At 54.0% G+C, this 13,385-nt stretch overlaps 4 protein-coding genes across 4 annotated transcripts; all 4 read right to left on the bottom strand.

The window, feature by feature from the left end:
- Positions 1-109: 109 nt before the first annotated feature.
- Positions 110-1,403, bottom strand: AYO21_03190 (hypothetical protein; the record flags this gene model as incomplete). Its single annotated transcript, XM_022653164.1, has 3 exons — positions 110-713; positions 785-964; positions 1,006-1,403. 3 exons carry the CDS (start codon positions 1,401-1,403, stop codon positions 110-112), a joined length of 1,182 nt encoding a protein of 393 aa, XP_022514557.1.
- A 939-nt stretch (positions 1,404-2,342) lies between these two features.
- Positions 2,343-3,634, bottom strand: AYO21_03189 (hypothetical protein; the record flags this gene model as incomplete). The annotated part of the gene is made up of 2 exons (XM_022653163.1): positions 2,343-3,240; positions 3,348-3,634. The coding sequence occupies 2 exons, from the start codon at positions 3,632-3,634 to the stop codon at positions 2,343-2,345; spliced, it is 1,185 nt and encodes a 394-aa protein (XP_022514556.1).
- A 736-nt stretch (positions 3,635-4,370) lies between these two features.
- Positions 4,371-6,776, bottom strand: AYO21_03188 (hypothetical protein; the record flags this gene model as incomplete). Its single annotated transcript, XM_022653162.1, has 1 exon — positions 4,371-6,776. One exon carries the CDS (start codon positions 6,774-6,776, stop codon positions 4,371-4,373), a length of 2,406 nt encoding a protein of 801 aa, XP_022514555.1.
- An 823-nt stretch (positions 6,777-7,599) lies between these two features.
- On the bottom strand, positions 7,600-13,024 carry AYO21_03187 (hypothetical protein; the record flags this gene model as incomplete). The annotated part of the gene is made up of 4 exons (XM_022653161.1): positions 7,600-8,818; positions 8,869-12,502; positions 12,555-12,603; positions 12,653-13,024. The coding sequence occupies 4 exons, from the start codon at positions 13,022-13,024 to the stop codon at positions 7,600-7,602; spliced, it is 5,274 nt and encodes a 1,757-aa protein (XP_022514554.1).
- Positions 13,025-13,385: the final 361 nt, after the last annotated feature.

Raw genomic sequence — 13,385 nt, 5'->3', positions numbered from 1 at the left:
CTCAACCCAGGAGTTTGGATTCTCCTCCCCACGCTACACCTGAGACCCTCTTCCTCTTGACTCCAATACTCACCTCCTTCCATACAATGAGAACAGTTTGATTACGAGCTCAAACATGCCCCGGACACTGCCCCCCTTGCAACGCGCCGCGGAAATCCCTCAGAAACGTCCACATGGTCTTCTCGCGCCACCCGCGGGCCTTCCACGCGTTGGCCCGCTTGGGGTAGAGATCGACCACGCCGGCGATGGTGTCGTCGTGCGCGGCGACGAACCAGACGTTGTCCTGGGCGTCGGCGTCCTGTGCGCGAGCGATGGTGCGCAGCGCCTCGTCAAAGTCGCTGGTGAGCACGGGGTCGAAGAAGGCTTGGTCGACGGCGCGGCCGCGCGACGTCTGGAGCGTCTCGAGACTCTGGAGCGTCACGGTGCCCAGACCCTCGCTGGAATGTTCCGCGGCGACGGATGCCGCGGCTGAAGACAAGCTCAGGTGTTTCGAGGGCCGGAGCTCGCCGCCGTGGTGCGTCAGGTCGCCTCCCAGAAAGGCAAACGTGTCGGGGTTCGACGTGGTGCGGACGAGACCGCCCAGGTGGCCGATGGCGTGGCCGGGCGTGTCGAGCAGGTAAAAGGAGCCGTCGCCAAAGTAGTCGAGGGCGCGGATCTGGCCGACCTGTACGGTGGGTGTGTTGTCAAAGTCGATCTCGCGCAAGCGTCGACCACTGCCAGTAGACGAGGGGTTTAGTACTTTCGGTAGAGCGACCCTTGTGGTCTGGACGGTGGGTGGACTTACTCCAAATCTGTCTGCCGTATCGGCGACTGAGGACCCGCTGGATACGCTGGGAGGAATGCTTTGCTGAAGCCCGGTCCGACGATCAGGTCCGTAGTTGGGGGAAAAGGCTGGACGTCGCCTTGATGATCCCAGTGCCAATGACTAGACAGCGGTGATATTAGTTCCTTGACAACTTTCTCCCTAAGAATTATCAGTCGTTCACGATGGGCTCGATGACTTACCTCCAAACCACAGCCTCGATGTCCTCCAACCGCAACCCTCCCCCCTCTGAGCCGGCACTCTCGAGCAAAACCTCGGCCGTCGTCTTGGGCACCTCGACCTTCCACCCGAACGTTTTCAACCTCCCAGAAACCACGGGCGGCATGGCATAGACGTCCTTGGGCACGCCGAGGTCGAAGAGCACCTTCCTCGTCTTCCCTGAGACGGTGGTCTCGATCAAAAACGACCAGCTCGGGACTTTGGGGAACGTGTGGAAGGTCGGCAGGCTCGGTTTCACCAGGTGGTCGGCGCCGAGGCCCTCGATGGTGCCGGTCGTGTCGACGATCCAGAAGTTTGCGACCGCGCCGGGGGGGACGGGGAAGAGGTGGCCATCCACACCTACGGTACTTGTGGACGTCATTGTCTAGGTCCTTATGTCTGGGTTCTGAAGGTTTGTGTAAAGAAAGATTTCTCTGGTCGAAATACCCTGTGTGTAGTAGTGTGAAAGAGAACTTCAACAACCTACATCGGCATTACCGAGCCTGACAAGCACTTTTGTATCCTTCCAAGAAACTATAGGCATGTTTACTACCGTGGACAGAAGGCCATTTGGAGAAGAACCTTCGAAGCAAACCCCAAATCCACCGGCAAACGAGACAGAAACGTATCCCCGTATCCCGCACAACAACGTCGAGATATAGCCGAAAGCTGATTCTGATGGAGTGGAAGCGGGGTGAGGAGATGGCATTCTGAGCAAAGTCTTTTGAACCGAGCTCACCAGATACGCGTGTTTACTGGAAAAAGATTGTTCTGATATCTATTACTGATACCTACCTAGACTGGTCATGTTAGGAACTAGCTGACTGGCTGACTGGCTGGTTGGGAGGTTGGTTCGATCAACATCTATTACCCCTTAACACAGCCAATTTAGACATGGTACAAAGAAATCGCATTGCCCAGAATTTTGTTATTTCAAAGTACGTACAGATTCGCCAAGGGCGTGTATTGCCTCTCTTCTTCTGGTTCAAGAAGAAAATGAAGCTGGCGATCGCAAAGAATGTTATACCTCGCCTCGTCAAGCACTACAAGACTACCTATACCTATATAGCGATGTACTTGGGTATATCATTCACTCTTTCCCCTAGCCTACCCACGGTAGTATCAAGTCCCGTCCTACTTACCTACTAGGTGAGAGAGGCCAAATCTACATGTCCCTTCTATATCTGTCTATATATGTATAGCTTGCTGTCATGCACCAAATCCGGCCTATGATGATTAGAACCACCCACGTAATCCACAGCCTCAAATCTCGATCTCAGATCCCAGATCCCAGGTTTTCAATATTGGCTCACTCGACATTCTAAGCCGCCGTAGCCCGCCAATGACTCCGCAAGCCCATGACAGTCGCCACCAGACTCAACGTCGAAGAGATGCCCTGGTTCATGCCGCGAATACCCTTCGGGGGAAGGCTGATGTGCAGGGCGATCGGGAACCAACACGCCGAGATGAGGAGTTCGTTCCAAAACTTGCGATAAAACTCTTCGGTGGCGGCTTCACCCTCCTCCCCGTCTCCCTCTCCCTCTTCATGTCCGTCACCATCTGGCCTTCCACCGCCCTCTCCATGTCGACTAATACTCTGCCTGTTCCTCCTCCTCCTCCTTCTCCCCCCCTCCCGCCTCCTCACCAGGTCCGCCTCCCTCGCCAACCGGAGAAAATTAGTCACCACGCCCAGACACCACGCGCGGTAACTCCAGACGGCCCAGCGCGCGAAGCCGCCGCGCCTCTCGACCAGCGACGACGCCGACGCGGGCAAGAGCCCTTTACTGTGCAAGTGGCACAGGTTCTCGACGGCCTGGAAGACGATGTACGCGTGGCACTGGACGAAGAAGAGGCCGCGCAGGACGGGGTCCAGGGCCTGGATGGCCGGGTTGGTCGTGGACATGAGGAGGCGGAGGCGCGTGTAGAGCGGGATGAGACCCGTGAGGCGTTGCGACTTGCGCCAGTCGGAGATGAGCGAGGCGAGGGACGCGAGCGAGGTGAGTACAGGAGGTGTCGTGGCGGCGATGGCGGCAACGGCGGCGGCAATGGCAACGGGCACCCGCTGTCCCTGTCCGTGCCTCCGTCGTGTGCGCGTCACATATCGAGAGACCAGCGCAGACCACCACACCGGAAGTCGCACCGAGAGGTATATCGCGAGGTTTGCCGAGAAGTTGATGGTCGCGAGCAGCGAGCCCAGCCCGGCCGTCGTCGAGATCAGTCTTTTAAGTCCTTGGTGTCAGCCCTGGAGATTCTTTCCCCCCCCCCTCTCTCAAACGGTAGGCGAGTACCGCTGATGAAAAATCAATACAATCTACGAGGTACATACTTGTTCAAGCGCACGGCAATGTCATCACTGCCACTGCCACTGTCACTTTTGGCCTTTGCCTTTGCCTTTGCTCCTGTTGTCCCTGGCCCCGTCTCTGGCAACGGAGGTTCATCTGGATCTGCGTCTGTAACTGCGTCTGCGTCTGCCTCTGCATCTGCGTCGATGTCTGCATCTGGGTCTGCCTTGAACATCGGATCAACGACATCTTGTTCCGTCTCGTCCATATCCGAGGGACTCGCGAGGGCGGCATCCACGTCCGCGTCCGCATCCGCTCCAACACCTGCCATCTTGTCTCCTGGCTGGTAAAGTCTCACCCGCTCACAGGACAACGGGACACTTTGATCGTTATCGACTCGAGTATGCGGTATTGTCCATCTAGCCACAAGGGTTTTTTCTCATCTAAGGTCGCTGGTGTTGATGTTGATGCGGGTCCTGGTATCTGGTGGGACGCGCTCGGCGTTTCGGGTAACTACAAGTATTAAGCGATAAGGTCACTGATCTTCAGCCGAGGCTCTGAGAATTAGATTCCGGACTAGTCAAGTTGGTCTACCGTCCGGATCAGGCTGGATCTACCTGGAATAATAATAACTATCAAGTAATTATGCCCAGGCAGAAAACGTGATGGAGCCTTTGCGAGTAATTGGTTAGAAGCGAACTGAACATCGTTGGCGGGATGGGGTCTATGAAAGGGTTCGTGCCCAGGGGACCAGCGGTACGAGGCTGGAATGTACTGATTTACTTGAACGCATTGCAGGGTAGTTGGCGAGGCTGCGGTGTTAATTACAAGGCTGCACCTTGTCAGGGGCTGTCGAGTTACATCAGCTACTTTCCCGTATCACTTCTAACGTGAAATGATTGGAAAGTATCTCAAACTGATCGTTGAAGCTGTGGCAGATACAGACTATGCAGAGGGATCCGTCTTGACTGGGACAAAACCTCGTCACCGCTGGCAGGCGAACGATGACAACCTCGCATGTCTCTCTTCCCCATATTACCAGGTACTGTCCTCTGGCCACCCTCACACTAAGTCTTGTCATCTCCATCCTCGCCCAGCAATATCCTCCATAGTCGCCCCCCTTCTCCCTTGCCACCGTTATGTCCACCGCGGAACCCCTGGCCAACCACATTCACCAAGACATTATCCTTTCCCATCTTCTCCAAAAACACGCTCTCTGGGCTTCCTCGGGGAAAGCATCGCTTCCATTCGTTCCATATCGCGTACGCTTCTTGTGCCCAGGCACGAAACGATTCAGCCTCGATGATGGTCGGCGTCAAGATTTCGCGCGAAGGGAACACGCCCCAGGTCACTGCGTTGACCGTATTCGTTGGCGAGGAAGTCGAGGTTGAAGTAGCGACTTTCTGATCTGCACCTGGTGAAACAGAGGCTGGTTTGGAGTTTTCTTTCTCGGTATCTGCGGCTGCCCGTGTCTTCTGGTTCCGAGCTTGGTCCCGAGCTACAAGCTCACTGCTTTCAAATAATCCCTCGGCATCGGTCTTCATCCAGCCCAACACGTCGCTCCCGTGCTTCATCAGGCGTGGCCGCAGCTTATCCTCCCACTCATCTCGCCCACAGAAGAACTCGACAAACGCCTTTTGAAAGACAAATCCTTCGCCTGGAGGACCCCAGCCAAACACAGGATCAGAAGAGGGCGCGCCGTCGACGGCGGGTTGAGAGGCAAGCGTCCAATAATTCTGGCGACTGATGAGGGATATCAGCTCTGCCCGAATCACGTCTGTCTCAGCACGGAGCGCGCTGGAAATCGTAGAGCCATCGGCAGATCCCCCTCCGGGCGAAACGAGATCGGGATCGATGTCATCACTCCACGGCACGGCCGCTAGCTCCCCCAATACGTGGCGTCTAAACAGTTCCGTCACATCTTGTCTGCTCCTCGGATAGCCCCACAACTTCCTCGCCATCAGCGGACTGACTTTCAGACTCGGTCCGTAGCCATCAATCTCCCCAAACGCAGGCGAGTGTGAAGGGCCCCAACGCCCATTAGGAAAATCGTCCCACGTCGCTTCGCGCCCTAAAGAGCCTTGTCCTTCCGATATGAGCAAGCTATGCTGCCGGGTGGGAGATGCGGCAGGAATTCCAGTCCCACGGTCTGTCGCTAAATGTTGAGATGTCAATTTCAAATTCGGATTGGGTCCCAGTCCAGGAGGGTCACTGTCTGGGTCAGGTCGACGAGATTCTGTTCGGGGTTCAGATCTCCGATCGGTTATCACACGGTTGTGGGGCTGTGCGTTGACAGAACTTCTCCTTCGTCGCACAAAGCCAGAAGGTTGCTCTTCGTGCCTATCTTCCCCCAGCCCAGTCGTGACGATGGCCGGAGTACTTTGCTTGCTGTCGTCGACAACCACGTCTGAATCAGATGCCGAGTCCCCATCCTTGTCTTCGACACTCCCTTCACTTGAGATTGTGGGAATCAGCCCTGTTCTCTCTAGGATGAAAGATACACTCTTCTCCAGATTCAAAGTATAAAAATGGAAACCTCGAGGCAGTCCTTCTGGCTGCGTCAACGTCTTCATCTCCTCAACCAGTTCTGAAAGAATGTCAACCCCGACCTTCTTGACCGCCTCATCGTCCGACTTCACACGTTCGATTCGCTCGGAAATGTCCTCGGGCAGTCTTGCGTGGCTGAGCTTGGTGATTCGTTTGATGATTTGGTAGGACTGGATGGGCATGAGACCGGGGATGATGGGGATCTTTTCAAACAACCTCTTCCCGTCTTGGTCGGTGTACCCTCGCAACCTCTCCTCATATGCGGCGTAAGCTGCAATGTCATAGGTGAGCTGTGTCATGATGAAATCGGCACCCGCTGCGACTTTCTCGGCAAGATAGGGTAGATCATGTTCCACGCTCTGTTTCCCCTGCTCTGGGTGCGATTCGTCTGCATGGCCCTCCGGATAACCCGCAACGCCAACTGCAAAATAGTCGCCATGCTTGCGCCGGATGTATCGTACCAGGTCCACCGCCCACGTAAACTCTTGGTTGCTCTCTGTCCCCGACCCACCACTGCCACTTTCACTATCGTCCGTCGAGGTGGCATCCTTGTATTCTTCCCGAGGAGGGTCTCCCCTCAGGGCCAAAATGTTTCTGATCCCAATCTCCTTGGCCCCTTCCAGTGCCTCGTCAATCATATGTCTCTTCATGTTCGTACAGGTCAAGTGCAGCACTGTGGTGAGCCCGATTTGTCGTTGGCATACTTCGGCTAGTTCTAGGGACTTTGTGGCTGTAGAACCGCCTGCACCCCAGGTAACTGTGACAAATAGAGGGCGCAGGGCCGTCGCCATGCGAGCAAGACGTGCTTGTAGGTTGGAGAAGCCAGAGGATGTCTTGGGAGGGAAAAATTCGAGGGAGAAGTAGTAGGAAGAGGGCTGGAGGGAGGAGAGGAGCGTGGGCAGACGATCATCGTGTTCAGAGGCCATGGTTCGTGGTGGTGGTTCTTTCTAGTTATTGCGCCTTGTCTTCAGATAGTGCTCAGTCGACCGCTCAGGAATGCAAGCGTGTCAATGGCGACAGTCGTGTGCGCAAAGCCAATCTGAGGTCGTGGATGACTCTTCAAGGATTTTTGAGATAAACTTCGGCCAGCTCATATATTCTCGGTGCCACATTCATATTCCCCTCCAGGAGAGAGGCAGATGAGACCACTCCCCAGACCGTGCAGTCGAGTTCCTGACAATTTGCAAACTGGTCGCGGGGGAAGTTGTTGTAGGTGAGCAAGCAAGAGGTGCCCCGCGACAACATTTTGCCAGGCAGCGCCAGTTGAATTTTTGAATTTGGTCAATGACGCCAATGCTCAACTGCCGATGTGCGGCCCCTCCACGCATCCCTCAATGGCTTCTCCGCCATATTCTACGGATTACAGTAGGTTGTGCACGCACACAAAGACGATCTCTTGATACAAGAAGATGGCATGGCTAACAACAATGAGACCCGCGACCCTTGTCTCCGCCTCAGGTCTTGTACACGCCTTCATAAGGATACAGCTCCCTCCATATTCTTGCCCATGAAACCGCCCGTACCATGTCCCTCACCAAGCCTCCATATCAAGTGGTCGTTCTATGAGTCGTGATGATGGGATAGTTCGTACACATCAATGCCACCCTGAATACAAAGGCCCTGCCACAGTCCCCCATGCTAGTTCCATACAACTCCTTTTCGTAACTCGCCAAACATGCTGTACCCCAGTGCTGATGGTGGCTATCGATATTTTCCTCTTGCGCGAACTCCCAGGTGCCCAGATCCCTCTCAACCCTGTTCGTCTCCATTGATAAAGTCGTCAAAATGCTTCGAGACATTCTCCCCATCCTCCAAATCGGCATGGTCGTTCACCGAATCGTTGCTCGCTGTCCGAATCATATCAAGCGCCTCACTCGCATGACCGGCCTCTTGTTCCAGACTCGGCACAGGATCGTTACTCGTGTCCGCATCTGGGTTACTCATGTCCATGAACATGTTGTCGTACTCACCGCCTCCAGCCGGAGAGCCACCCCGGGCAGAGTTGGGTGCACTGGCAGACGCGTTGGTGAGGCCGCTTCGTAGGTCGTCTTCGGCATCCAGACCCAAACCAGTTCCTGACCGAAACATTGGAAATGAAGGGTCGTGGTTTCGTCCTTCCGAATTGTCTCCTCCGCCAAAGGTAGGCATCATCGGGTCCCTTAGCTCTTCGTGTGGCGCCTCCCTTGTCGGGCTGAACAGTGACGGTGAGTGGGGAGAAAACGGGGAAGGTCGACGTTCTGCAAACGATGACCCAGATATATACCCGGGGTCGAACGTCCTACCAGGTCCGGTATGATCGCCGGACTCTTGCCTCTGCATAGCGGATGAGCCTTCACCGCTTCCACCGTTCTGACTGGGGCTCGCGGCAGAACCTGGAGCAGAAGGTGACTGTGTCGAAGGCTTGGGAAGTAGAGGTCCAGTAACAAATGATTCCTGTGTCTTTCTCCGCACGTAGGTCTTTGTCCGCAAGTGTGGTGGAAGGTCCTCTGGTTTCTCAACTCCCAGCTCCTTCATCAACTTCTGCTGTTTGGTCGGTCGGGGTTTTCGTGTCGACAAGCTCTGGTCAAGGATTGGGGGTGGTTCGGGAGCAATGGGCTGCCATTTGTGCAGCTCCTGCCGTAATACATTGGTCTCGTAGGCAAGAAGAACTTCTGCGCCCTCAATCTTGCGAAGGTAGAAGAGCATTTCTGGCATCTCCTCAATTGTCCTACAAAGTTGACTGCCAGTCGTATACCGCAGGAGGAATTCTCGGAATGCCTGCGCTTTGTCGATTATTCGCTTGAGGAGCTCCTCCTCCTCTGGTTGGAAGGGAAGATCCTGGATTTCATCTTGCCAAGCTTGTAGATCTTCGAGTTTTGGTCGGGCAGCATCGCGGGGAATCTTGACTCGCCAGTCGCAAATAGGACAGGTAAACATCTCGCATTCCTTGACTTTTCCTCTGGCGAGCTTGAGGCACTTTGCGTGGTACCTGAATGAAAGTTAGTCGAAACCAGACAAATAGACAATATTGCTGCTCACCAATCGTGACAGATTTCGCACTCGATCATGAGCCCAGCCTCGGGTTGACGACAGATACAGAAAACAGGTTTCTCCTCATCCCCAAGCGTCCCCTTCTCCTGGCCTTCGACGGGTGTGGCTTCTCGTGATGCAGGCTCAACCGGTGGCCTGAATGTATCATTGAGGTCGAAGCAGTAGTTGTTCTTCTCCTCCACAAACTTCATGTGTTGTTCGAGGATGTGAAGCGGAGCGTTGGCCTTGCCAAATAGTTTCTTGCCCCGTCTCATCCAGTCTTCGTGTCTCCTCAACTCTTTCTCCAGGTCGGAGGCGCCGTGAGGTTTGCCATTGAGATCCTCAAAGCTCTTGACGACATCTCGAACATGCGCATACAATGGGCGCTTTCGGAAATCGGGGTCATGGCTGCGTTCGACCAGTGTTATGATCTGACGTTTCGCCTCGCGATTCTTGGCGAGAATGACATCCATCTGCTCCAGAGTCTCCTTGTTGACGGGGAAAACCTGGTTCTGCACTTGGGAATGCAACGACTCCAACTGTGGGTAGTGGACATCCTCGGCTGCCATGACTTCTTTCGCCTTGATCTCCCAGAACTCACCTTGTCTGACCACTTCAGTGAGAAATAGGATTTCCGGCATCTGTGGCGAGATCTCCAATTCCGAAGCACGCTTCAAGAGCTCTTTGCAATCGTCAAGTGTCTTTGATTGCACATCTTTCTGGACTTGTCGGACCTCTTCAAGCCAGTGAGTTCGCGCGTGAACTTGCTCCAAGTTTGTAAGCTCTGGCATAGCAGCCATAAATCCGCGACCTTCCTCAAGCAAAGCTTCCAACTCCTCAGAAGACGCTTGGTGTTGGCCCGTGAGGATGCGGTTCACGTTTGCCCGCCATTCATCAACCACGGTGACTTTTTCTCTCAAGCTTTCGAGCTGAGGTGCGCTGAACCCGAGCAGTTCTCCATCTTCAATCAACTCCTTCATGCGTTCCACGGTGAGTTGTGGCTCGGTGTCTTTGTCCTCTGGTCTGCCACTCCGCAACGAAGATCGACGCCAAGATTTCTCGTTTTTTCGTCTGTTTTGCTGCTTCCTGGTGAGGTACAAGTTCGCCTCATCCACCCATTGGTCACACTTTTTGACGAAATCGGCCAGATCGTCCAGTCCTTTCAAGGTATATGGTATCTTCTCGCCCTCTGACAGCAGCGTATGCATTGACTTGAGCGCAGGTCGAGCTTCGTTGGCGAGCAGAGCCTCTACCTTTGCCTCCCATGCTTCGGGCACGTTCGCTTTGTCAACCACTTTCTGAACAATATTGCTCAGTTCTTGGTTGGTGTAGCGGACCAGGAGACTATGATTGGGTCCTCTCAGCCTTTCACTAGGAGAGTCAGAGCAGCAATCAGACACTTCGGCATGCAGAAGACACGTGACTTTGCCGCTGCGGTGACATCGGAATTGTGAAAGGTAAGAAAACGCTTTACAATAGCAGCACTGATACTCTTCCTCTTCAAGCTCCGCATTCTCGATCTTGATGATGAGACCGCAAGTCTCCGACGGTTCAGGAGCTAACGTATCGAACGTGCAGTCGTCGTGTGGAAAATGTCGTTTGTGCATTGCCACAAAACCTTGGCGCTCAGCCAATTCTCGAGATCGAGTTCGTTCGAGCGCCGGTCCCAGCCACTTGGCTGTCTTGATTGTAGTATCTGAGGCCGCCGCAGTAAAGAGAAGCTCATCATGAGAGAAGCATGGCTGACGGCGGAATTCCTGTAAACGCTGCACGCCAGCCTCGCCAAACGGTTCCCAATCGGCGGGGGCGAAATTCACAGCTTCGTTGAAATTGAAACCATGATTGAATCCGGCATGGTAGGCTTGAGGGAATGTAATGACGAACTGACCCGCGCGTTGGTCGAGCGCGTAGACCTCGACCCCAGCCTTTCTCAGCTGATGTGGAGGAAGAATGGTGACCAACTGAAAGAGTAAATCAGGCTGTGTCTCAAACAATTCCGGTACTGCTTTGCGCATTGCATCCTCAAAACGATACGCATCTTTGCCAGGGATGCCGTACCACGTCTTGGTTGCGCCAAAATGTTGATAGTTTGCCGAATATGCATAGTGATCCTCATTGTGCCAGCAAAACGTCGAGAAACACATCCCCACATACAGCCATGGCACTGTCATGCCGGAGATATCACCTTTTATGTGTCTAAACAACGACTCTTCGAGGAAAGGCATGACATTCAAGTTCCAAGGGTCTTTCGAATAAGGATCGAGAGGGTTTTTCTCCACGGTCGGGAAACCGCTGCCATGAGTGGTCGAGTGAATGTCTGCGCCATACTCGACTTCGACCGACTCCGTGATGTCTTCAACGAGTCTCCAGAATTCCCGTTCGACATCGTCCTCGGTTGGCTTTCTCGGTGTATTGGAAACAGGGTCAAAAGGCATCCGGGTGGCAAAGTAGTTATCTTTGAAGTTGTTGGCCTTTTCTTGAAATTGCTTCAGGGAGTAGATACTGCCTTCCTCGAAACCATAGTCATTTGTCCCGACCAGGCATTTTGAACAGTGCCAATCATATTCCGGCATATTGTTCAACGGTGGCTCAACACAATGCTTGTGATAGCCTGAATCGCAGCTATCACAGACAAGGATGCTCTCCTTGTTGTCCGATTTGCCGCATTTGTCACATTTCTCGCCATGTCTCCGAGGTGCCGTTTTGGTGCGCACCTGGGGGGTTGTCGGGCGCATTGCTGGGATGTGGTTACCGGGAATCGTGGGCATGCCGTCCTTTTTTGGCCTCTTGCTTCGTCTGCCATTGGCGGCGTCTCCTTCACCGTCTAGTCCCTCCGAGCCAGACTCGCCGTTAAGACTATCATGGCTCAATGTTCTCTTCAGTGGGTTTGGGGTTCCATTCGGTATTGAGCCACCAGATGAATGTATTGTCGTGATCGTAGGTCCGTTAATGGCGGGGAAGGATGGAGCCGCACTTTGAACTGATGGCGGCACGCCATTGACCTCTTTCTTCACAAGGGGAGGTGGAAGGGTATTGACGGCCGTAAACCCCGAAGGGCTATTCACCGCGGTGAAGCCACTGTTAACTGCCGTGAAGCCCGACGATGAGACTGGTCTAGGTTGAACAGCAGGGGGCATTGATGAGGGCACAGGCGGCTGCGGTTGCGAGGGTGCAGGAGAGTTCTGTACCTGTGGAGTTAAAGGTCTTGCGGGTTGGGGCTTTGGAGAATCCGTCGCTATGCCGGGAGGAGCAGACTGTGGAGGTGCGTGGGAGGCCATGGGCTGATGGGGCATGACCGATGGCGAGTACGCTCCACCGTGTTCGCTATCTAGCTGCTGTTGAACGCCGGGTTTGGCATACTTCAGCCATTCCTCGTAGGGATGCAACCATCGTTGATAGGAGTTCTTGAGCGATGTAGATAGCGACGACATGATTTTTCCACTGTATCCCAAATCTCTCCCAATTTCGGCCCACTTCTTGTCCTTGCAGACGCGTTCGAAGCCACCTCTGACTTCGACAGCTTTCTTGAGTTTATAAAGGTCAAGCGGACGCTTGTCGACCGAGGGAAACCGGTTGAGATGTGCACCATATTGTTTGTGGAACTTGGCCAGCTGGTCTAGGTAGTTGAGGTTTGTGCGGTTTCCTGCAACACAAGTAAGAATAGGTGCATCATATGGAATTAGAAGAAATCCCACCTCCTTCGACCAGATTTATCTCCTGGCGCCGAGTGCGAAAATGGAAGCGCTATAGCACGTCAGCATGCATTTCCACCCAACATTCCTTGACTTCTCACCTCTGTATCAATAGCGAAATCCGGATTCCAGTTGTCTGGCGGGATTATCTTGCAAATACCATACTTGCTGGCCTTGTCCGAGATACTACGGATATATTCCATCGGATCGCGAAATTCTGCCTCTGTAGGCCGGAAAGTCGGTGCCTCGGGTAGGTCATGAAGTCTCCTTCTCGCAGGGGGATCGCGAGTGTAGGCGGGGGCTTTGCGCTCAACGGTTCGCAAATCAAGAGGTGCTGCACGGCGGGCGCTGTAAGGAAACGAGGGCGTGGCCATGGTGGCAGGAGGAGCACCATTTATTCTCGAAACGTTTGATGATGGCTTCACAGTCGCAGCCGGTGGTGCAACACCACCAGTCGAAGGTGGAGCGACCATGACTGCGACAGGTGGGAAAGCCCGCTCAAGCTGCGGAATATGCTTATTCGATAATCGTACTTGTACCGAGTACAGGGAGGATTCGGAGGACCGTCTAGTCTGCTGCGGTTGACCTCGAGTGCGATGGTGGATGAGAGCTTTCGAAATTGATTGATATTGATATCGAACAGGAAAAAGCGAGAAAAACGAGCGGCAGGGCGGGTTGACAAGTGAGTTTGCCTTTGGAGAGCCTTGTAGAGGGACAAGGAATGGATCGCAGGATTAGCCTTGAACTCTGAGCTTGAGGGCCGGCATGCTAAGTGCCAAAAGAGCACTTTAAGACGCAGTGGCTCACATGCGGAGTGAGAAGAGGCTCTAGTTG

Source organism: Fonsecaea monophora (assembly GCF_001642475.1).
Source record: "Fonsecaea monophora strain CBS 269.37 chromosome Unknown Scaff15, whole genome shotgun sequence".
NCBI lineage: Eukaryota > Fungi > Ascomycota > Eurotiomycetes > Chaetothyriales > Herpotrichiellaceae > Fonsecaea > Fonsecaea monophora.
The sequence above is the reverse complement of the archived record's forward strand: the minus strand, read 5'-3'. Positions and strand labels throughout refer to the sequence as shown.